The sequence below is a fragment of the Dryas octopetala genome, chromosome 2, assembly GCF_963921425.1.
Source record: "Dryas octopetala chromosome 2, drDryOcto1.1, whole genome shotgun sequence".
NCBI classification, from domain to species: Eukaryota; Viridiplantae; Streptophyta; class Magnoliopsida; order Rosales; family Rosaceae; genus Dryas; species Dryas octopetala.
Window position 1 is genome coordinate 14,909,911 of NC_141367.1, and position 26,479 is coordinate 14,936,389.

Genomic DNA, 26,479 nt, shown 5'->3' on the forward strand with positions numbered 1-26,479 from the left:
AATAAATGGACCAAAACCGAACTTAAAAAAGATCATGGACCAAAATTGAACTAGCTATAAAATAAGGGGACCAAATCTGTAATTTTCTCTATATACTTATATATATATTTACCTATTTATATATGTTTATATATATATTTATAATTTTTTTATTATAAAAAATATATCCCAAAAAGCTTACGCCTTAACGTGTTGAGGCTTACGCCTCGCCTTCTACGACTAAAACGCCTCACGTCATGTTTTTGCGTCTGAAAACACCGGTGCCGATTGATGGTTAGGAGGAAAAATGAAACAAAATTTACAGTGGTCAATCGATGGACAACTGCATTAGAACACAAACTACTAGACATTAAAATTTGGATATATACGAGAAGAGCTGTGTATACATATTAATATGTTTGAATATTAGTATGTATATATGTATAAATGAATCTGTGATGTATTATCATGTTAGAGAGAGAGAGAGAGATCATCTTGTGGATTAAGACAGAATTGTCGACTTCATTGAATTGACATTTTATTATGATGGCAATAGCACATATCATATAAGTTAGGGGTGGGACAAGGCAGAAGATACCAGACGAGCCGGTTAAAGACGGCCACAAGAAACAACCTCCTCAGCCGGCAATCAGCTGTGAATTGGCACAACTCACACTCTTCCAATATAATATTCGACCCATTCTTTTTTGCTCTTCCCTTTATAAACCTCCTCATAGGAGGATTTAGTCATATCTCCCTCTATTTAATTTTTATCACTCTCTCTCTCTCTCTCTCACCATTTCCAATACCTCCATCTTCTTAATTCCAATTTCATGGCCAAGTTATCAAATCAAAAACAGAAAACCAATGCAGCTAATAACACTAGTACTAATAACACTGCAGTCACAAAGGTCAAACGAACAAGGAGAAGTGTCCCAAGGGACTCCCCACCTCAACGTAGCTCCATTTATCGAGGGGTTACCAGGTTCAGCATCTCAAATCAATCAATCATATATATATTGGATCACAGGATGTCTCATAACTTTTGAACGCTCAACAATGGAGACGTTCGAACGTTGTCAGACATCACATTTAACATGATCTCCCTTTGAAGTTTTCTGGATCCATTTTGCATGTTTCTCTTTTCTTTTTTCCGAAATGGATTGTGCATGATTTTTTATTCAGGCACCGATGGACAGGCCGATATGAGGCTCATTTGTGGGACAAGAATTGCTGGAATGAATCACAAAACAAGAAAGGGCGCCAAGGTTTACAATCTCATCCACATACTCATATATTTGATTATTTTTAATTAATGTACAGCATTTTCTTTATGGTATCTGAAATAAAATTTCTTCCTTCTTGGTTTTGCGCTGTTGCGGTTTATGCTCGGAATGGTACTCAAATGCAGTCTACCTTGGTACGTTTTAATTTGAATTACTTTACGTACAATATTTTATTACAATACAATTATTGGAAAATTAAGAGAACAATCAATAAGTGAATGCTTTTGCTATTGACCTTTTGCAGGCGCATATGATGATGAGGAAGCTGCAGCACATGCTTATGACTTAGCAGCACTTAAATACTGGGGTCCAGATACCATTCTTAACTTTCCGGTAATTTTCTTAATTAATTGAAATTATTTTTATTTTTATTTTTAATATTTGATTTTACAAAATGGAAAATTAATTAAGGAAGAAACTAATTACTTCATTTGCATTAACGATTGCAGTTATCCACATATCCAAAAGAATTGAAAGATATGGAGGGTCAGTCAAGGGAGGAATATATTGGATCATTGAGAAGGAAGAGCAGTGGTTTTTCTCGGGGAATTTCCAAATATAGAGGCGTTGCAAGGTATAGTTACTAGTTAGTCATCCCAATTTCCCTTTTTAAAAAAAAAAACATATATTTTTTTTCTTTATTTATGTAGAACAAATATTTATATTTTCTCATAAGAAAATATAAAATATATTTCTTTTATTTTTGTGAGACTATATATATTCCCTTTTCAGCTGATTGATCCATCATCATCCCAATATGAAATTTAGTTCATTCCCGTTACATGATCTATAGAAAGACCAAATAATTTACTTGATAGCTTTGTATAATACCATGAATATATACGGTGTATGTGGTATATATTGCGAATTTGATTCATAGTAATATTCTTTGATTTCATGGATGAGCAGACATCATCACAATGGAAGATGGGAAGCTCGAATCGGACGAGTCTTTGGGAACAAATATCTCTATCTCGGGACATATGGTACGTTCAACAACAAAACCTATAGCCTATAGGCTATGAACCTGTTTTATCCACAATAATAAATTTTTTTTGACATTTACAATCAAATTATGTGTACTACTAGGGGTGTAAACGAGCCGAGTCAAGCCGAATACCACCGTGCTCAAGCTTAGCTTGTTTTAATTTTTTCGAGCTTGAGCTTAGCTTGACTTGTTTCTTATACGAGCCAAGTTCGAACGAGCTAAAAAAGAATCGAATCCGATACGAACTCGAGCTGTATCGAGCTTATTCACATAATTTTATCGAAGATATTTTATTAGCTATTATTTTTAAAAAATATTAATTTCTATAGAATATTTTCTTCTTGAAAGCATTATAATATGTTAATTTAACTTAGAGTTAATATATATTTTTAATTAAATTAGATAGGCACCAAAGACTTCTTTAAAACACTATATAGATGAATATGGTTTCCATGAAATACAATTGTACCAAATAATTTCATCTAAACATTGATAACTTATAACATTTGTAAAAATTCTCATTAAAAAAGAGATGTAAGTTAGTAGAAGTTTTATAACCAAACAATACAAAAACAAAATAGGAAATAAAAATAGAAGTTCTCATATAAGTTATGAAAAATGAGGTATGAAACATATAAACTAGAAAATACGAGCTGCTCACGAGCTTTTCGAGCCGAACATACTAAAGCTCAAGCTTGGCTTGTTTCTTAAACGAGCGAGCTTCAGCTTGGCTTGTTTCTTTTCGAGTCGAGCTTAAACGAATCAAGCTCGAGCCGAACTCGATACGAACTCGAGCTGTATCGAACCAATTTACAGCCCTATGACATTAACGATCATATTTTTTTGATAATAGTAGAATTTTTAGTTGCATTATCTTTATAAGGAATGTGGTTAACAATTAATATTATAGTTAATAAATATAGTACAAATCATAGGCATGAAAGAACTCAGTTAGGAAGGTGTACCTAACTTGATGCTTAATTAATATATTCATTACTCCATCAGACATAAAGAATCTTACTAGCTTTATCTTATTTTCTTTTCATAGGTTTACTAGCTTGTCTTTAATAGTTGCCAATATCTAAATGCCCATTATGCTACTTATCATAATTTTGCTACAGTCAATTTGGTTACTTAATTTAATATAAAAGTTGAAAATTTTAGCTGAAGGGTATCTGGGTAGTCTTACTTCCATGCCATATTGGGATACCAAATTATAAATTATTTAATTACATTAGATCAAGTAGGTGAACAAATTAAACATTTTCCAAAACCACTACCATATTTTTGACCTTAATATAAATTATGTAACAATATTGTCAATTACGAACTCAATATAATTTCTTCAATTTATCGTTTACCCTTAATTAATAGTATCTTAATTTAATTTTCTTAGCTACCCAAGAAGAAGCTGCAACAGCCTATGACATGGCAGCTATAGAGTACCGTGGCCTCAATGCCGTCACCAACTTTGATCTCAGTTGTTACATCAAATGGCTCAAACCTAATGGCCATAATAATGATATTACAGCTAAGACTAACCCTAATATTATTGTTGAGGCTAAATTAGCCAATGTAACCCAAAACCCTAATGATATTCAAGAACGTACTAGTGGGCTAGGTTTCTTCCAGAACCTTGCATACAGTCCTCCAGAAACCATGATGACTCAGCAAGCACGACCAACCACTGCCACGTCAGCCCTAGGGCTCCTCCTTCAGTCATCAAAGTTCAAGGAGATGATGGAGATGACAACGGCAGCCGACTCCTGCGCCACATCTTCACCACCAGAGTTGGACCTGCCGCAGTGCACGTTTCCGGATGACATACAGACTTACTTCGATTGTCAAGATAATTCTAATGGCTATGGAGATGGAGATGATGTTATGTTCAATGAGCTCAACTCATTCATGCCATCTATGTTTCAATGCGACTTCACGGCATAGAAGGGCGTATTCGGTGATCTAATTTACTCTCTTTTTTCTCGCTATTTTTTTTTTCTGTGAATACTCATGGAAAGGTCAATATCCATGACAAGCTACAACAATGAGGGACAAGAGATAAATTTCTTTTGAAGAGTGAAATTTAATTACTGATCATCATCATGTGGGAGAGAATAGGCTAAGTATTATTTGGTTCATTTAATTTTTCTTGTAAGTGTAAATTAAGAAGAATAAAATTGTTCATCATTTTTTCTCTATCAATAATAAGTAATAAGTCTCTCACTTTTAATAAAATGTTAATTATTTCCCTACTATGATCATTTTGTTTGGCTTGTAGGCAGATGGGCAGATCACTCTTTCCTTGACATATTCAAAGATATGTAGAGTTGTGGTTGCATATTTTCATATTCATCAATAATTTAATACGATAATTATACCATATATATTTTAAGTAACATAATCTCATTTATAAGTTGTGTCATAAAAGAGATTCTTCTGTGAGGCAGATCTCATGCGAGATTTTGATTCTCTATTTTTTTTTTTACTTGTTTTAATTATAACTATGTAATATAAACTCAAGGGTTTATGTAATTTCATTCACACTCATAAAGTGCTATTAATTTATTTCATATTTTGCTCTCTACACTAAGATAATGATTAAAAGAATAAACAATGAAAGAAAAAAAATTAGAGGATCTGGATCCTCCTACGTTATCCCCTCTCATAAAACTATAAAAGTGAGGTAGGACCTCAACATATGAGTAAGTCTCACCCCACTTAATTATATGAGAAAGGGGTCATACAGTAACAATATTTTAAAAATGTAATGGCGTTAAAGAGGTAGAGAACTGATGAGAAGAGAGAGAGAGATGTAATTTGGATTTAAAAGAAAAATTTTATATTTCTCAAAAATAGCAATTACATAAGCAATCATATCTATATAGGATAACCTGCATTTAGTACTTCAAGTATAGCTCGTTTTGCAACTTGGTACCCTAATTTTTAAAAGTGGATCCGAATTTTGATACTTCAATTTCATATTTTCGGCATCATACAGTCGCTCCCCAATTTCGGGCCTAGAGGAATTGAGCTCGTGGCAACTGGCGTAACCTATAATTGGCGTATAGGTACCTCCGCTCCGGTGCATCATCTTCACAAAGCACAAGCCTTAAAATTACCAAACTACACTCAAAGGATCCGAGTAGGCAGAGTCCGCTAACTAAACGTCTCACAAACACGTAAACCCATTGGAAGGTGTGTCTTTAATTCATATGATTAAAGGCCCGAACTGATAATTAATAACATATTAACATGCAAATATTAAGTCGGTCAACCTAAGTCAAAGTCAATGTTCTAGTCAACCACGGTCAACTCGAAAACACATCCATAAGAGTCTAAATAGTGTATAATCTCAATATATGTGGGTTTACAACAATATAATGAGCCAATGACTGCTACAACTTAACAAATAAAGAAAACTACGAAACCTAACGGAACGTTGTACTCACTCGCTCATCAATGAATTGCTCGAGCTTGAGTACCCCAATGTCATTGATGTAGGCGTGGTTTCACCATCAGATATATAGTACCTTGATCATTTGCTCGAAACCAAATTAACCTTATTTCATGATTCCTGTTTCCCCCTGATATAGGCGTGGTTTCACCCTGATCCTTGTTTCATGCACAAAAGCATGTGTAGAGGTGAACATTACCAAACCACCAATCATTTCCTCGGCTGACTGGACATAAAAATTCTTGCACAAACGGTTTTAAAATAATTTTACGAAAATAGACTCGTCCTTAAGAAAACTTTTGGAAAAAAGATTTGTTGTACCATAAAAAAAAAATATGGATAGTGATATATGTTGGATGCATTCAAAATAAGGGAAAAAGAGTTTGAAAAAAAATGAAGATTAGATGCCAATTAAAAAAAAAAAAAAGATAAGATCATGTTATTTGAAGATTTGGGTAACTCAAGTTTGAATAAATGATTGACATGCATTTGATTTTGAATTCAGATACACTCAATCCTCATCACTTAGGCCTCCCATGGTGCCTATATATAATGGGTTGAGAAAATTTATATATTGAGAGAAAAGAACCAAAAGGCTGAGGTAAACAAAGTCAAGTACTTGAAAGTCAATTACCTATTGTGCCTTCTAAGTACTTGATCTTTCAGCCTCTATGCCTTCCTAGTTACGTATGTTAGTAAACAAAAACACCTAGATTTCAGGTCGAATGATGACATGAACCAAGAGTCCTATAAGTGTGAAGTTTAACTAATTTCACATAAAGTTGAGACATGATGTACATGATGTCACTGTTATGGTAGATTGTGTACTATCTGTTTGAGATATAACTGTTAAGGTATGCCATGTTGCTAAACATTGTGGACAAGATTCCAAGAACCCATCTCACAGATTAAGTTTAAAATAGTAACTTTCAGAGAAATGTAGAACCTAATAAAAATTTCATTACAACATACAATAGATACAAAAGAAACTTTTATTTAATTAATGTCTCCATCATATTAAATATTTTTGCAACAAAAGGAAAATGAGAGGGCACAAATTAAGAGAAAGGGAAGTAGAAATGTTCAACGTACATTCAGCTAATAAGAGAGCACATAGCAAACAAACACAAAATGAAGGTGGTCAACATTCTGTTAATGAGATAGCACATAGGAAAAGAAAAGGAGAATCCAAGTGTTTCTGGCAGTAAGATATCAAAAGGCAAGAAAAAAGGAAATGTGATCGAGTGTTCAAAGTGCTAATCTTGAGACAACAAAGTGCAAATTGTTAAATTGGCTTGGGACAGATGAAGTTGTGGAAACTGGTGAAATTTCCATCTAGGAATCCAAATGTATTGGTTCATAACGTGCCTCTTGGCCATGACTGTTGGAAAGTTTGGGTGCATGATGTACTAGATCAATGATGACACATCATCATTGTATTGACCAATAAGTGAGTTCTTTCTTTTTCGTGAGGCATTAGGAAGTACAATTGCATGGTTGATAAATTACGTACATCAAATTATGCTAGTCTTATATCTTGCAGGTAATATCTTCTTTAATTCTTTCAATTGATGATGAATTTATTGGGAATGCTGAGAAGTTGAAATAATGGTGACTAATGGATTGTATTTCCTCCTCTATCTTCATGTTTTGGATCTATTTATGATAAATTTATTGGAAATGCTTGAAATTTTGGGTTGGTGTAATGTCCTAAAAAAGAATTATATATTGAATATATATAAATAATTATTGATCATATTTCTCTAATAATAGTAGAATTTTTAGTTGCATTATCTTTATAAGGGATGTGGTTAACAATTAATATTACAGTTAATAAATATAGTACAAATCATAGGCATGAAAGAAGTCAGTTAGGAAGGTGTGCCTAACTTGATGCTTAATTAATATATTCATTACTATAGAGTATTATGAAATTCTTGGATTTCATTCATCCATCACTCCATCAGACATAAAGAATCTTACTAGCTTTGTCTTATTTTCTTTTCATAGGTTTACTAGCTTGTCTTTAATAGTTGCCAATATCCAAATGCCCATTATGCTGCTTATCATAATTTTGCTACAGTCAATTTGGTTACTTAATTTAATATAAAGTTTGAAACTTTTAGCTGAAGGGTATCTGGGTAGTCTTACTTCCATGCCATATTTGGATACCAAATTATAGATTATTTAATTATATTAGATCAATTAGTTGAACAAATTAAACATTTTCCAAACCCATCATTCTAATTTTTAGGGTACTCTCCTCCTGAAAGCGAGAGTGTTTTCCAAACTGTGACTCTCACGCTTGCAACTGCAGGCGGCTAGGGTTAGGTTTTCTTTATCTCGACGCCACTGTCGAGGCTTGTATCTTCCTCTTCTCCCACCCTCTGCAACGGCGTGCCTATTGCAGTGGACGAAAGATGGAAGAAATAGAAACCAGTTTCTCAAAGACCCTGACGCTCACAGAGGAGGAGGTGGAAGCGATCCCGATAGCCAGGCCGACCTCGACGACTAACTCGGAGGTTCTGCAGCGCAGTCTGGTGGGACACGTTCTCACCATGAAATCCTTTCATCGCACAGCTTTCCAGCAGACAATGGTGAAGATCTGGGATGTGATGGGAACAGTCACTGTGAAAGACCTTGGGCCCAATCTGTTCTTGTTCATATTTGCTTTCTCAAAGGATAAGGACCAGGTACTCAGGCACGCTCCCTGGACTTTTGACAAGGCCTTGGTCCTTTTAGACGAACCAAATGGCAGGATCGCCCCATCACAGATGAAACTAAAATTCGCAGATTTCTGGGTGCAATGCCACAACCTGCCTTTTGAGTATATGACTGAGGAAACTAGTAAGATTATTGGGGATGGGATCGGCCAATTTTTAGAGGGAGCAGGGGGATATGAATCACATTTGATGGGCCGTTTCCTACGCATCCGGGTCAGAATTGATGTTACTCGCCTGTTGCCTCGAGTTAAGAAGCTGTTGATTGATGAGGGGGTTATGATCACGGCGGAATTCCGATATGAACGGCTTCCACATTTCTGCTTTGAATGTGGAAGAATTGGACACAACTCCAAGAACTGCACTTTCATCCCCAAAGAGCAGAAACAGAAACCTCTGCACCAATGGGGGGCCTGGCTTTTGGCGCGGGGAGAACCTGGAAAATTTTCCCCCGTGGGGATGACGGAGGATGGACACCATGAGGCTGCAGTAAATACAATAGTCGACGAGGTGGTGGAAAGAGAGCTGCGAAGCAGAACGACACAAGGCGGGGAGAGAAATCCAGGGGATTCTGCCTCTGTGCCGCATAACAATGGCCTGGATTCTGGACAAAGATTTAAGGGCAATGTAAGGAAGAGGGCTGCCTCTGAGAACACTGGCAAACAGGTTCCAGTTCAAAGTATCTTCAACAACCTCACGCAGGTACTGAAGGATGTCACCAACACCCCCTCCCCTCCCAACCCACTCGGGGGTTCCCCTGTAAGGACAATACTGCAAGAAAGGGCAACAGAAGAATCGCAGAGACTTGCACGAGTGGAAGAGTGGGAGAAACACGAAAGGGAGAAACAGATACAAAAAGAAAACCAAGCAAACCTGCAACACACAATGAAGGGAGAGCTAAAGGCCCCAACACCAAAAATACCTGCAGTGCAGGGGGGTCTAATCACAGAATTAAGCAATGTGTTAAAGCAGGCTTTACAACCTACAGCTGCGCCGCCGCCTCAGGCAACGCCCCCCGGGCAACCCAAGACAACTGGACGTGGGAAAAAGCTTGACAAAACCACCCCTCAACCCAGCAAACCTACTTCCCGTGGAGGAGAGGGGGTTGAAAGGGATGTGATTCTGACTAGAAAACGTAAAGCAGAAGGCATCGTCCCGTCTGAGACAGGAGTACTCAAGAAAGGAAAGACTATGAAAACTGACAGCAACTCAGCCGTTTTGGCTAAAGTGGTGGGTTCGGGTTTGCCGACCCACTACAAGCAATGAAGCTCCTAAGCTGGAATGTTCGGGGGCTCCGACAACCCCGAACATTCGACTCCCTTAAGAATCTCTTAAGGGAGACAAAGCCGGACGTCGTCTTCTTAATGGAGACGCGAATGACAGAGCAACAAATGGAGAATTTGCATACAAGATTGGGAATGAAAGGAAGTATGCGAGTGGGTAGACGTGGTCTTGGCGGAGGCCTTCTCATTCTGTGGGCACATGGCTGGGACCTTCGGCTCCTCAATTATTCGGAAGGCCATATTGACATGATGATAGAGACTCCCACTCTTTACAATTTCAGACTCACCGGGTTTTATGGCAATCCCATAACTGGACAGCGTCGCCACTCATGGGAACTGCTACGATGTTTATGTGATATGAGGAGAGGACCATGGGTTGTAATGGGGGATTTCAATGAGATCCTAACTGCACAGGAGAAAGAAGGAGGTCTAGATAGAGCACAGGGGCAGATGGGAAATTTTCGGGATGCAATTATGGATTGTGAGCTTGAAACTATCAGATATGTTGGCAACCACTTTACTTGGCAATGTGTTAGAAATGGGTCAGTATTTGTACGTGAGCGATTGGATCGCTGCTTAGTAAACGCCAATATGAAAGCCAGCTTTGGCTATATATGCACCCACCATTTGGAGGCTACGGGGTCTGATCACATCCCTATTTTGACTGAGATTTTGCCACATAATACCCCTATCACTCTTGGGAGACGTGTTCGACGGTTCCACTTTGAACAAATGTGGTGCAAGGAGACCCAATGTGAAGAAGTTATCTCGGACACTTGGAGTTGGGCGACTCGGCAGGGGCAGTCGGTGATGGATGGAATCAAACAATGCGCTGGGCACCTCTCTGCTTGGAGTCATAGGTTTTATGGGACCCGAAAAAAAGCTATCAACCGCCTTCGAACTGAACTGGAACATATCAAGGCACAACCACTGCATGAGGGCTCTTTCCAAAAACAAATGAGAGCTGAACAACAACTGGACACCTTGATAGCTGGGGAGGAGACTTACTGGAGACAACGGTCGAGAATTACTTGGCTTACCGAGGGAGATAAAAATACCAGATACTTCCATGCACAGGCCCAGGCACGGGGGAAAAAAAATTCAGTAATCGGCCTGCTGGATGATCGGAACAACTGGGTCACGGACTCGGATGTGATTGGTACTATGTTTTGCAATTATTTTTCCACTCTATTCACTTCTACAGGTGGTATTGATATGGAACGATTTCTGGGATTGATTGAACCGAAAGTCACTGCTGAAATGAACCGCCAGCTTATATATCCATACTCGAAAGCAGATATTGAAATGGCACTCAAGCAAATGTATCCCACTAAGGCCCCAGGGATTGACGGAATGCCTGCTCTTTTTTACCAACGCTACTGGCATATTGTTGGTGATGACGTCTCCACCTTCTGCTTGCGTATCCTCAATGGCGATGCGAGTGTTCGGGATGTCAATCACACATTGATAGCTTTAATCCCCAAACTTGACGAGCCCAAGCGGGTCACTGAATTCCGACCCATCAGCCTTTGCACAGTTCTTTACAAACTGGTTGCCAAGGCACTCGCAAATAGACTTAAAGTTTGGCTACCCCATGTTATATTTGAAAATCAAAGTGCTTTTGTTCCAGGTAGACAGATTTTGGATAATGTGATCGCTGCATTCGAAACCACCCATGCCATCAAGCATACACAAGTGAATGCCACTCCGAAAATGGCCATTAAACTTGATATGGCGAAAGCATATGATCGAGTGGAATGGAACTTTTTAGAGGCGGTTCTACGGAAACTGGGCTTTCATGAGCAGTGGATTAACCGGGTTATGGATTGTCTTTCAACGGTGTCCTTTTCTGTCCTTTGGCGAGGCAACCCGCTGGGTCTTATCACCCCGAAGCGAGGTCTGAGACAGGGGTGCCCGCTCTCGCCCTACCTTTTCCTTTTTTGCGGGGAGAGCCTGAGTCTGGCAATTCACCAAGCCGAACACAATGCAAGAATTACGGGTGTCCGGGTTGCTGCGAATGCCCCCCTATAACCCACCTCTTTTATGCGGATGACAGCACACTTTTTCTTGAGGCCACTGTCGACGCCTGCCTTGCGATCAGGGACATCCTCCATGCTTATGAAGAAATATCGGGACAAAAGGTCAACTATGAGAAGTCGGCAGTATGTTTCAGTCCAAATACTGATCATCTAATTAAAGTGATCATCTCACAATGTCTACATGTGCCTATCGTCGCCTGCCACGAAAAATATTTAGGCCTCCCTACTGTGGCTGGACGGGAAAAAAAAGAAGCTATTTAAAGTAGTACAAGATCGGGTTTGGCAACGGGTTCAAGGATGGAAAGAACGCTTCCTCTCACGGGCCGGGAAAGAGGTCCTTATTAAGGCAGTCCTACAGGCGATTCCTACATATTACATGAGTATTTTTCGAATGCCGAACGGGGTCCGAAAAACTATCACTTCTCTTATTGCTCGGTTCTGGTGGGGAAAAGAGAAGTTGACTCGTGGTATCTATTGGGTTAGATGGGACAAGCTCTGTCAGCCAAAATGGGAAGGAGGCCTGGGTTTCAGAGAGCTGAGGTGTTTTAATCGTGCTTTACTTGCAAAACAGTGCTGGCGCCTCATGTTGAATCCACTTTCTCTGGTCAGTCGAGTCATGCAGAGCAAATATTATCCGACCGGTTCTATTCTCTCGGCTGGGCTAGGCACCCAGCCATCTCTTGTTTGGCGATCCCTACATTGGGCACGCACTCTGCTCCACAAAGGCCTGCGATGGAGGGTGGGCGATGGCACCTCTATCAGAGTTTATCAGGATGCATGGCTGCCCACCCCTACCACCTTTATGCCACAATCCCCGATGAGCCTGCCCCCTGATACACGGGTTAAGGATCTCATCACCTCAACGGGGCTATGGAACATTGCACTGCTTCAACAACATTTCTGGCCGCAAGAGGTGGAGGCAATCATTAGCCTCCCCCTCGGTAGATTGCAACAACCTGATAGAATGTTCTGGCATTATACCAGGGATGGACGATACAGTGTCCGCAGTGGTTACTGGCTTGATCGACAATCCTCTGGTAACTTTGATGGCGAGACCTCCAGGAGGAAACCACTCCATCATTTCTGGAAGGGCATATGGCAGCTAAAAATCCCGAGCAAAATCAAATTATTCATATGGAGGTGTTGTCTTGAAGCACTTCCATGTGGGGTGGGCTTATTTAAAAGGAATTTAATTCAATCCCCTGACTGCCCCCGCTGCCACTCTGCCTATGAAACTGTTCTTCATGGTATATGGAGCTGCCCCATTGCACAACGTGTGTAGGCTCTCTCCACTTTCGGTGCCGCTGTAGGGCTGCGAATGGATGGGAGATTCATTAGTTTTCTGGAATATGCGCAGACAGTTCTTACAAGGGAGGAACTAACTCTGTTCGCCTACCTATGTTGGGGAATATGGAACTCAAGGAATACATGGGTGTTCAATCAGATAGACGATCGGCCTGAAGAGTTTATGAACGACTGGTCTCTCTTGCCACCGAGTATGAAACTGCAAACCTAACCCCGAACCTCCCCACTGTGTCGGTACAATCTCGATGCCACTGGGAGCCACCACCGCTGGCCTGGATCAAACTTAATGTAGATGGTGCCACGGGAAGGGGTGCGGAACGAAGGGGTTGGGAATGGTCATCAGAGACAGCGAGGGGGCTCTGCTACTTGCGGCGACCAAGCTGGTCTTCGCTCCTCTCGCCGCCCGTACAACAGAACTCATGGCTGCATTGACTGGGTTACAGTTGGCTGCTGACATGGGCCTCCAGAACATAATCCTTGAACTCGATGCTCAAGGGGTGGTGCAGGATATCAACAGCCAAGACCCATGTATGGCTGCAGATGGTGCGCTGGTGGAAGATGTCAAGATACTGATGAACTGCTTTCCCGCGGCTTGCTGCAAATTTAGACAACGTGATGGCAACAGAGTGGCGCACGCTCTGGCAAAACATGCACTATCTTCTTTGCTTCCAAGTGTTTGGCTTGACTCTGTATCTGGGCCTTCTTGGCTCTCAGATCTTTTGTATGAAGTTTTACTTCATGAATAAATGCCAAGCTTATTATCTCAAAAAAAAAAAAAAAACATTTTCCAAACCCACTACAATATTTTTGACCTTAATATAAAAGTTTAATTATCGATTTATTATCCAAAACTGTAACTCATTCTCACATTGTCACCTAAAAGTTTTTTTTGTCTCAGATTACCACCTGTAACTTACATTCGTGTCTCATTTAACCTTGTTCTGTCAACAACTCTGCTAAAACTTCTAACTTGGCCGTTAATGCTGATGTGGCGCGCTGGATGTGCGCCACATGTCACATTTTTTCTTGTATTTCCTGATTTTTTTTATTTTCCTATTTTTATAAACTTTGAAAATTAATTAAAAATAGCTCCGAACTCAGAAAAATACACGAAAAATTCCTACGAACTCGTCTTGACTAGTACTAATTTACACGGGGTCAAAATACCAATTTATCTCTAAAAATTTCCAGAAAATTTGGGAAGTCCAAATTTATTTATAGAAAATTAAAATTTTCTAGACTCTTTGAAAATTCAAGATAATCTCCCGAACTCCAAAAAAGAAGAGTTCTGCATCGTTGTCTTCTAAAAACTAACAATACATTTCTCGTGAACACTTGCTACCCAAAAGATTTCTCTGTCTTTGAGAAAAATAAATTCTAGAAAAATTCTAGAATTTCTGTAAAATCTCGAAATAATTATCTAAAACAGGCTTTTGGTAATTTCCAAAATATTTTTGAGAATTCGTCCGAGAGTTTACAAAAATTATAGAATTTTTTCTAGAATTTATTTAGAGGGAAATTTATTTTAATTTAGAAATAAATTTGGACTTTCCAATTTTTTTGGAAATTTTTAGAGGGTAAATTGGTAATTTAACACTATAGTAAATTAGTGCTAGTCAAGACGAGTCTGTAGAAATTTTTCGTGTATTTTTCTGAATTCAGAGCTATTTTTAATTAATTTTCAAAGTTTATAAAAATAGGAAAATAATAAAATTCGAAAATAAAAGCAAAGATGTGACACTTGGCGCACATCCAGCGTGCCAGATCAGTATTAACGGCCATGTCAGCATTTTTAACAGAGTTGTTGACGTAACAAGGTAAAATGAGACACGAATATAAGTTATATGTAATAATCTGGGACAAAAAAATTTTCAGGTGGCAATGTGGGAATGAGTTATATATAGTTTTGAGTGGTAAATCAATAATTAAGTCTAATATAAATTATCTAACATTGTCAAAAGAGAAATTCTATTCATACCCTACAATCGTCTTTTCTTACCCAACATTCACTTGATGTTCCTGTTAGACAACCTCATTAATCTCATTAATTCCATTTATTTATTCTTTGACTTACCTTGTATAGCTCTCTCTAGTCAACTCTCTTAATTGTAAATCCCAATAATTTAGGCTTAATTCTTGTATTTGTTTTATTCAGTGATTTAGTCCTGATTTAGACCTAGACTGTATCTATTTATTAATATCTCCAAGGGAGAAGAATAAATAAGAAAACTTTCAGAAAACTTTCAGGTAGGCCTCACCAAAAAGCCCAAGGCCCGAAGCCCACCCGAAGCCCGCCCGGCCCATTAGGCCCGAAGCCCGATTTGGCCCGAAAATTGGGCCGGCCCGGCCCGGCCCGAAAGTCTCTTGGGTTGGGCTTGGGCCATCCCCTTCAAGCCCATGGGCCGCCCGAAGCCCGGCCCGTTTAGGCCCGCCCAAAGCCCGACCCAAAGCCCAATTTGGAAATCATAACATATTTAATAGGTTTTTTGTTTGTTTACTATAATAAATTATTAATATACTTATTAAGTTATTATATAATACTATAATGTTAGTAAATAGTAATAGTGTAAACTATGTAATACCATAAATAATAAAGTAATAAAATTTTAAAATTATATACAACATTACAAGTATAATAAAATATAAATGTATATGTGTATATACAACTTTTATAATACAAGTATAATTAAAGTTATTAAACCACAATCGTCATTTCATTAATTCAACGATCTGAACCGTTCATTTTCTATTTTCATAGTCAAAGATCATCTTTACAAAAAATCGGCTAAATCGGAATTCATCTACCCATTCGATTATCATTAGAAAAACCACGATCGTTCATTAATTCGACCACCGTTACATTTAGAAAAATCACTTTTACATCTTCGATTAAGCTAATTTTTTGCAAGAATTCTCTTTGAGTGGAGAACTAAAACTTGAACGGTTCGGATCGTTGAAAACAAGATCGATATGTGAGCTTCTACATATAAATACACTTGAAGAGTATAATTCTAATAACTTTTTCGTTGAAACCTTATTGTTTCCATAATTATGAAGACCACAACGTGATTTCAACAATCTGACCTGTTCATTTTCTATGTTCATAGTCAAAGATCATCCGTACAAAAAATCGGCTAAATCGAAATTCATCTACCCATTCGATGATCATTAGAAAAACCACGATCGTTCATTAATTTGACCACCATTATGTCACTTTTACATCTCCGATTGAGCTAATTTTTTGCACAAATTATCTTTGAGTGAGGAACTAAAATTTGAACGGTTTGGATCGTTGACAACACAATTGCATCGTTTGTTTATAAAAATATGTAATAAAATATATAATAATACATATGTACATTTATGTTTTATTATAGTTGTAATGTTGTATATAATTTTAAAAGTTTATTATTTATGGTATTACACTATTACTAACATAATAGTATTATATAATAACTTAATAAGCATATTAATAATTTATTGAAGTAAATAAACGAAAGAGCTATTAAATATGTTATGATTCACAAACTTGACAAATAAACTAGTCAGCTCAGTTGGTTGAGAGTTGAAGCTTGTTATGTGAGGTCTCATGTTCAAATCACAATATAGCCAAAATCCTTTTTTTTTTTTTTTTGAAGATATATATGTGTCTAAATAGGCTTTGGGCCCATTTTGGGCCGCTCGTTCGGGCCTAGCCCGGCCCGGCCCGGCCCTCCAAGCCCGCAAGCCAAAGCCCGATGGGCGGGCCTTGGGCTTGTGTATTAAAGCCCAAGCCCGGCCCGGCCCATTGCCGACCCCTACTTTCAGGTATCAGAGCAGTGATCCTAACCTAGGGTTTCTGCTGCCAATCTCTTCTTCTTCTTCCTTGGATTCGCTGCCTTACGCCTGCAGATCAAGTTATCTTTCTCTCAGTCTACTTCACCATTATGAGTTCTCCTGCTGCTTCCTCTTCCACTGCTGCCATGGCTTCATCTTCTAACTTTCCCAACATCACTCATCTTGTGACTGTGAAACTTGATGATGATAATTATCTCTTGTGGTATCATCAAGTTGAAGTCTATCTCATTGGGCAAGACTTATTTAAGTTTGTTGATAAATCTCACCCATGTCCAGCGGAGAGCTCTCCAGATTATAGTCTCTGGATACGTACTGATAAGACTCTTGTGAGCACTCTTTCTGCCACTTTGTCAGTACCTATTCTAGCTTCAGTTGTGGGCTACAAGACCTCTGCCTCTATGTGGTCTATTATCTCGGAGTATTTCAGTCAGAAGTCCACAGCCAACTCCTCACATCTTCGACGTACTCTTAATGAAATATATCGTGACAGTAGAACAGTTTCTGCTTATCTTCAGGATGCAAAATCCATTGCTGATCAACTTGCTTCTATTGGGGAACCAGTCTCTAATACCGACTTGGTTAATGCTGCTCTCCGTGGCCTTGGTGATGAGTATGAAATGCTGGTTACTGCTCTTGAGAGCGTCGACACACTTCCTCGATTCAATTCACTACGGTCTCGCCTTTTGACTCAAGAGTCTCAACGTCGTCTCTTTGCTTCACCACAACCTAAACCACTTGCCATGTTAGCCGTTCAGAAATCTTCCCAGTCTTCAAACTCCAATTATAGTTCTCGGAATAACAACCGCAACAATAATTGGAACAACAATCGAAATTCATGTCGCCGAAACAACAACTCTGGTCCTCGTTCTACTGGCCCTGGTGTTCTAGGCACTGCTCCTACTAGTACCTGCCAACTTTGCCATGGATCCGGACATCTTGCTCCTACATGCTCGATGATTCATCGTGCACGCCCTCCGGTGCTTAACTCCTTACATACTGCTTTTGCTGGTTTACAGATTGTTGGACAACCTCCGTACTCACCTGGTCCGACATATGCTCCACCTTCACTTCGGGATCCTTCTTGGTATCCAGATACTGGAGCGTCCACTCACATGACTGGAAACCCAAGTCTCTTACAGCAACGGTCCCCTTATACTGGTAATGATTCAGTTTACCTTGGCAATGGTGATCAGATGCCTATCTCTTATGCCGGTAAAATGTCACTTTCCTTTGGCTCCAACTCTTTCCAGTTAAATAATGTCTATGTCATTCCCTCTATGCGCAAGAACCTTCTTTCCTTTGCTCAACTTTGTCGTGATAATAATGTTCTATGTGCCTTTGACTCTCAACATTTTTATATCTTTGACCGTTCTAATGGTTCACTCCTTTTTCAGGGCCTATGTAGGGATGGTCTCTACAAGCTTCCATTTATTCCTTCTTGTCTTCAAGCTTTATCCGCTTCTCTTCAGTCGTCGTCTCTATGGCATAGTCGCTTAGGTCATCCATCTAGTAAAATAATGTCCTTCTTAAGCAAAAATTAGTTGTTAAGTTCCACCTTCAAATTTGAAAAATCTTTTTGTAAAGGTTGTGCTTTGGGTAAATCTACACAACTTTGGTTTCCAAATTCTAATGAAATAAGAGCAAATTATCCTTTTCAACTTGTGCATTCTGATGTATAGCAATCTCCTAATATTTCTGTTAAGGGTTATAAGTACTATGTTCTATTCACTGATGAATTTATTCGTTTTTCTTGGTTATATTTCATGAAAAATAAGTCTGAAGTTATTCATCATTTTAAACATTTTCTTTCCTACATCCACACACAATTCTATGTTTTTTTGCAACAGTTTCAAAGTGGTGGAGGCAAAGAATATGATAATGATTCCTTTCAAGCACTATGCACTTCTTATGGGATTCATCATCGATTCTCTTGTCCTCACACTCCTCAGCAGAATAGGCTTGTTGAACGCAAGAATCGACACATAGCTGATATGGCTCGCACTCTTCTTCTTTCGAGCCATGTTCCAGTCCGTCACTGGATTGAGGCTGTTTCAGCTGCTATTTTTCTCATCAATCGTCTTCCTTCTCTAGTTCTTCAGTGGTCTTTTCCTTATTCTCATCTCTATGGCCAAACACCTTGCTATTCTGAGTTGCAAGTTTTTGGTTGTATATGTTATCTGCATTGGGTGTGTATTTGACAAACAAACTATTGCCTAGAACTGTTGAGTGTGTTTTTCTAGGTTACAGCTCGCAGCACAAAGGGTATAAATGCTTTGATCGTTCCACTGGCCGTATCTACACCTCCCTCTATGTTCGGTTTCACGAGCACTCTTTTCCCTTTGCTGATCAGTCCCCTGCCCAGCCACAACCATCAGAATGGGCTCTTGTCCCCTGTACTACCCTCTGCTACCGCCATGCCTTCTTCTAGTGGGCCTTTGTCATCTGTATCGCCACCATCACCAGCTCCTATTCGGACCTACCAGCGTCGCCAGCCCCAACTTCCTGCTTCAGGAACTCATTCTGCACCATCCTCTCCTAGAGCAGCTAATCCCTCTACTGATGGGTACACCTCTGAACCTGGCTCTCTGGCTGTTGTGCGCCGTTCTATGGATACACGGCAACATGATGGTACTCGTCGCACTTTGGTTCGCACACATGGTCTTGTTAGCTCGTGCATTGTTAGCTCACTCTTCTCTTCTTCCTAAAGAGCCTACTTGCCTCACCCAGGCTGTTCGCTTTCCAGAATGGCGTGAGGCCATGACCATCGAGTTCAATGCACATTTTAAGAATCAGACTTGGGTCCTTGTTCTACCCTCTCCTCAACAGCATGTCGTCGGTCGTTAAGTGGGTGTTTAAGCTCAAAAGAAAGTCTGATGGTTCTATTGAGCGGCACAAGGCTCACCTAGTTGCCAATGGCTTTCATCAACAACCTGGAATTGATTTTGATGAGACCTTCAGTCCTGTGGTTAAACCAATTACTGTTCGAACTATTATTTCCTTAGCTGTTTCCTTTGGCTGGCCTCTCCGTCAACTGGATGTGAAGAATGCCTTCCTCCATGGCATTTTGGATACCACTATTTTTTCAGCCTCCGGGGTTTGTTGATCCTACTTACCCTAAGCATGTATATCACCTCCATAAGGCCATTTATGGTCTTAAGCAGGCTTCTCGTGCTTGGTTTCAGCGTCTCAGTAGTTTCTTACTTCAGTTTGGATTTCTTCAGAGTCGAGCTGATTCTTCTCTGTTTATTTTTCGTTGGGCCTCTGACATTATGATACTATTGTTATATATTGATGATATTATTTTGACAGGGAATCAACCATCTCTCATTTCTAGCTTTGTTGCTACACTTAGCGCATAATTTGAGCTTACTGATCTTGGTAATGTGTCCTATTTTTTAGGCCTTGAAGCCACTACTACTACTACTGGTCTTCATCTCTCTCAGACTAAGTATACCATAGATCTTCTCAACCGTCATTCTATGGTTGATTGTAAACCGAGTACCACTTATATGTGTGCCAAAAGTCAGCTTTCTAATCTTGATGGTGAGTTATTATCCGATGCTACTGAATATCGGCAACTTGTGGGCTCTCTCCAGTATCTCACCTTCACTCGACCTGATATCTCCTATGCTGTTCATCATGTTGCCCAATTTATGAGTGCTCATCGCTCTCCTCATTTGGTGGCTGTCAAACGCATCCTTCGGTATCTTAAAGGTTCTATTGACTTTGGCTTGTCTTTTTGTCAGTCTCCCAGCCCTCTCACTCTCCGTGCTTATTCTAATGCTGCTTGGGCACTGTGTGCCTATTCGGATGCTGACTGGGCTGGTTGTCCAGACACTCGTCGGTCTACTACTGGCTTTTGTGTGTTTCTCGGCCCCAACCTCATCTCTTGGTGTGCTAAGAAACAACCTACAGTTTCTCGCTCTTCAGCTGAAGCTGAATACTGTGCCCTTGCTCACGTTTGTGCCGACACTACTTGGGTATCTCAACTTCTCCTTGAGTTACAGTTTCCTCTTTCTCAACCCACTTTGTTGTTCTGTGACAATCTTAGCACTATGTATATGGCTTCCAATCCGGTCTTTCATGCTCGCACTAAACATATTGAACTCAATTATCACTTTGTTCGTGAGCGTATCCATTCTGGGATTCACCGAGTCAATTTGTTCGTTCTCCGAATCAGCTTGCTGACATTTTCACCAAAGGTCTGTCTACACAACGCTTTCAGCTTCTTTGTTCAAACCACATCTCACCTGGCTCGTCGGATTTGCGAGGGAGTGTTAGACAACCTCATTAATCTCATTAATTCCATTTATTTATTCTTTGACTTACCTTGTATAGCTCTCTCTAGTCAACTCTCTTAATTGTAAATCCCAATAATGTAGGCTTAATTCTTGTATTTGTTTTATTCAGTGTTTTAGTCAAGATTTAGACCTAGACTGTATCAATTTATTAATACCTCTAAGGGAGAAGAATAAATACGAAAACTTTCAGTTTCTTTTATTTTCTCATTATACTCAATTCACTTTCCTATTATATCCCTATGTTCCTATATTTGATGATAAATCTGATGTTTTTGTGTGAATTTTAAGGATTGATTTGAGTTTTTCTGTGGGAAATGCGGGTTATGAGTGTGATTGTTGAAGGGGTTGGTTCAGTACTAGTGCGCCGAATAAAATGACAGTATTCGGCACCCAACCATCGAATATATGTACTTTGTTCAACACATCCCCACTGAAAGATTTTTTTTTTTTTGCCAAATATAACCATTCGGCGGAGGGGTTCCGAATGGAGAAGACTTATTTGGTAGGTGTCCACCGAATTAGTGTTCAATATTTGGTTGGCCACCGCCGAATATAGTTATCGTATTCGACGGGTACTGGTCCACCGAACAAAACACGAATCAACATTTTTCCAATACGTCATAGATATGAAAAATTGTAGAAAAAATGAAAAATATATGTACACATATCTCATTTGGAGGCTCAGAAGGAAAATAGAGTTTTTTTATTTTTTTTTAATGTAATTTGTCCTTAATAGTAATTTCATGGTGGGACATAATAGTCCATTCATGTTCAAAATTTATGTTGGGTAAGAAAAGAAGATTTTTGGGTATGAATATAATTTTCCTTGTCAATGAACTCAATATAATTTCTTCAATCTATTGTACGTTTACGCTTAATTAATAGTATCTTTAATTTTCTCAGCTACCCAAGAAGAAGCTGCAACAACATATGACATGGCAGCTATAGAGTACCGTGGCCTCAATGCCGTCACCAACTTTGATCTCAGTCGTTACATCAAATGGCTTAAACCTAATGGCCATAACAACGATATTACTGCTCAGACTACCCTAATATTATTGTTGAGGCTAAATTAGCCTATGTAACCCAAAACCCTAATGATATTCAAGAACGTACTAGTGGGCTAGGTTTCTTCCACAACCTCTGCATACAGTCCTCTAGAAACCATGATGACTCAGCAAGCACGACCAACCACTGCCACGTCAGCCCTAGGGCTCCTCCTTCAGTCATCAAAGTTCAAGGAGATGATGGAGATGACAACGACCATTGACTCCTCCGCCACATCTTCACCGCCAGAGTTGGACCTGCCACAGTGCACGTTTTCGAACGACATACAGACTTACTTCGACTGTCAAGATAATTCTAGTGGCTATGGAGATGGAGATGATGTTATGTTCAATGAGCTCAAATCATTCATGTCGTCTATGTTTCAGTGCCACTTCACGGCATAGAGGGGCGTATTCGGTGATTTAATTTACTTTTTTTTTTTTGCTATTTTATTATTAAAATTAGTTTTTTTCTATGAATATATATGGAAAGGTCAATATCCATGACTACAACAATGAGGGACAAGAGATAAAATTCTTTTGAAGAGTGAAATTTCATTACTGATCATCATCATGTGGGAGAGAATAATTATTATTTGGTTCATTTAATTTTTCTTGTAAGTTTAAATTAAGAAGAATAAAATTGTTCATCATTTTTTTTTCTATTAATAATAAGTAATAATTCTCTCACTTTTACTAAACTGGTAATTATTTCCCTATTGTGATCATTTTGGTTGGCTTGTAGGCAGATGGGCAGATCACTCTTTTCTTGGCATATTCAAAGATATGTAGAGTTCTGGTTAGCATATTTTCATATTCATCAACAATTTAATATGATAATTACACCATATATATATATATATTAAATAACATAATCTCATTTATAAGTTGTGTCATAAAAGAGATTCTTATGTGAGGCATATCTCATGTGAGATTTGGATTCTGTACTTTTTTTGTTTTTACTTGTTTTAATTATAACTTTGTAATATATATAAATTCAAAGTTTTATATAATTTCATTCACACTCATAAAGTGCTAGGAATCCATTTCATATTTTGCTCTCTACACTTTGTAACATAATCCTTTCAGCCTCTATGCCTTTCTAGTTACATTAGTAAACAAAAACACATAGATTTCAGGTCGAATGATGACATGAACCAAGAGTCCTATAAGTGTGAAGTTTAACTAATTTCACATAAAGTTGAGACAAGATGTCACTGTTAAGGTAGATTGTGTACTAATACATGTGTTTGAGATATGACTGGGTATGCCATGTTGCTAAACATTGTGGACATGATCGATTTCAAGATTTCATCTCACAGATTAAGTTTAAAATAGTAACTTTCAGAGAAATGTAAAACCTAATATAAATTGGGTGCCACTGTTTAGACTCAACAAATTTACTAGTATCTCTAACACTTTAATAAAAAATATGTTCCTATTATAACATAATGTAAATTGACTAAAAAGGTCATATAATTAATTAAAAAACAAATCCACTTGAACCTATTCCGAAACTCAACATGATCTCAATACCTAACATCACCTTAAATAAATACATATTAGAATAATAAAAAACAAAAATAAAAAAACCCACTCCCACCACCAAACCTAGCACCCCATGTACCCCATCATCTTCCCACCGCCCACCCTTTCCGACTTATTTCTCTGGTGCCGGCGCGACACAGACTTCTTTCTGGACGTTGGTGTAGACGTGGTGGGACCCATCGAGCATGAGGCTGGGGCCGAAGTGGGCTCCCTCCTTGCAGTCGGAGACCCCATGCCGAGGTACAGGAGGCCCATGCACCGATGAGGCGCTCGGTGTTCTCGGCGCTCGATTTGATTCTTATAGAACTGGGAAGATCCCAGACAAGGAGATCCTCAAGATTATGAAGGAGAGCTTTGATTTCAGGCCTGGCATGATTGCCATCAACCTCGATCACAAGAGGGGTGGCGCGCAATGGCAGGTTCTTGAAGACTTCTGCCTATGGACATTTTGGAAGGGACGATGTTGACTTCATATGGGAGGTGCTCAAGCCACTCAAGAGCGACAAGGTCCTGGCTTGAATCAATTAATTTGATCATGTGCTTCTGTTGCTCTCAGTGTCTCACTGTACTGGCATTTTTGTCACTTGGGTTTATTTTTTTTAGTCGTTTTGATTTTCTTTTTTGTAATGATTTTTATTTTTTGTGTTCCTTCAAGAATGTGTTTAGTTTATTATGTTCGGGGTTTAATGGAGGTGACAAACATATGGAAGTATATATTCATAAATCACAGAGGTTGTATGCTATGGGGCTGCTCACAAAGATTAATAAAGAAATTGATGGAGAGTTGGTTTTGCGGTGGAGCAGCAACAATGTCAAATTGTTGTTGCACATGGCAAGTGGCCTTTAATACAATTGATAATTAATTTGTTTTTCCTCTTATGATTTGCATCTCTTATGGTATTTTTGAGTTAAAGGTGTGTGTTCGTTGGATATACTAAGTAGAATTAATAGGTGTTATGTTGAGTTTTTTTTTTTTTTTGGCCACTGTGTTATGTTGAGTTTAATTGTTGGGTTTTAGTAAGGGTAGATTAGGAAAATATGTTGGGTACGCGGTGTACTAATAAGTTTTAATTTTTTTTTAAATTAAATTGGGTGTAAAAAGTGTGTTGCGGCTACTGATAAATAAATTGGGTCCGAATAACGGCACCCATATAAATTTCATTACAACATACAATAGATACAAAAGAAACTTTTATTTAATTAATGTCTCTATCATATTAAATATTTTTTGCAATAAAAGGAAAATGAGAGAGCACATAGGAAAAGAAAGGAGAATCCAAGTGTTTCTGGTAGTGAGATATCAAAAGGCAAGAAAAAAGGAAATGTGAGTGTTCAAAGTGCTAATCTTGAGACAACGAAGTGCAAATTCTTAAATTGGCTTGGGATAGATGAAGTTGTGGCAACTGGTAGAATTTTCATGTATGGATCCCAATGTATTGGTTCATCATGTGCCTCTTGGCCATGAGTGTTGGAAAGTTTGGGTGCATGATATACCATATCAATGATGATGTGTCCTTGTATTGACCAACACGTGAGTTCTTTCTTCTTCGTGAAGCATTAGGAAGTATAATTGCATGGCTGATAAAAGTACATCAAATTATGCTAGTCTTACATCGATCTTGCAGGTAATATCTTCTTTAATTCTTTCAATTGATGAATTTATTGGGAATACTGAGAAGTTGAAATAATGTTGACTAATGGATTGTATTGCCTCTTCCTCCTTCATGTTTTGGATCATCAATTTATGATAAATTTATTGGGGGTGTGTTTGTATTTCTTGTGGTATGATGTACATGTTAGAGATTGGATTTTGATTCTTGGCTTGTTAAGTGAATGGGTTGCATATTGTAATTATGCATTATCATGTACTAACAATTTGAATTTTGATTTCTAATTCAAATTAATGATTAAATATGATATGTAGTTTCAATTAAGTGTTTTATTTTACATAGTTTGTTATACTTTGTTTTTTATCCCTATTAAATGCTAAGATGATATATATAGATGTAATATTAAATAGAAATGAACAGGGATTAGTAATAAGAACATTCCATCAATTTATATATTAAACAAAATACAAATACGGAGTGCAAAGTGATGTGCCTCAAATAGGATGCACCTTCAGTTTTTACGATGCGCAAAGTGTGTCGTAAAAACATGTTGCATGCCGTGAATAATATGGTCTGGAACCTTCTTTTACAAGATGATAGACTATGTACAACACCCAATGACAGACTCGTTTACGACATGCTTTGACTCAATTTACGACACGTAACGCACTCCCTAAATAATATAGACTTTTAACGGCGTGCTGCTTGTGTAGTAAAAACCTTTTTACGACACGCGATGCCTAGTTTTGATGTAGTGATAATGAGTTCTTATTGACGAAAAAAAGAAAGGAATATTTTCATGTTCTTGATTAATCAATTTTGTGGAAAACAGTCTCAAGGTTTTAGAAACAAACATTGCATTAAGTTGAGATTGGTTTACACTATGTATTTATGAAATGTTTACTAAAGGAGTTGCCAATAATACTCATGCCCCCAACAATTACTCAGCATATATTCACCGGCTACAGTTAGATCTTTGGAACCTATCAGGGCACACATGCATAGAGAGACTTTGGGCCATGTGTCAAGATGTCTAACCCTTTAAGGGCAACTCTACGTGTACGTATGATAATTCAGTTTTTC

At 38.5% G+C, this 26,479-nt stretch overlaps 1 protein-coding gene and 1 pseudogene across 1 annotated transcript; both read left to right on the forward strand.

Moving 5' to 3' along the window:
- The first annotated feature begins 812 nt into the window (after positions 1–812).
- Positions 813–4,197, forward strand: LOC147293361 (AP2-like ethylene-responsive transcription factor At1g16060). Its single transcript, XM_086231741.1, has 7 exons — positions 813–964; positions 1,165–1,247; positions 1,391–1,399; positions 1,510–1,598; positions 1,715–1,839; positions 2,175–2,251; positions 3,650–4,197. Exons 1-7 carry the CDS (start codon positions 813–815, stop codon positions 4,195–4,197), a joined length of 1,083 nt encoding a protein of 360 aa, XP_086087867.1.
- A 17,775-nt stretch (positions 4,198–21,972) lies between these two features.
- Positions 21,973–22,643, forward strand: LOC147293362 (AP2-like ethylene-responsive transcription factor At1g16060; annotated as a pseudogene).
- The last annotated feature ends 3,836 nt before the right edge of the window (positions 22,644–26,479 follow it).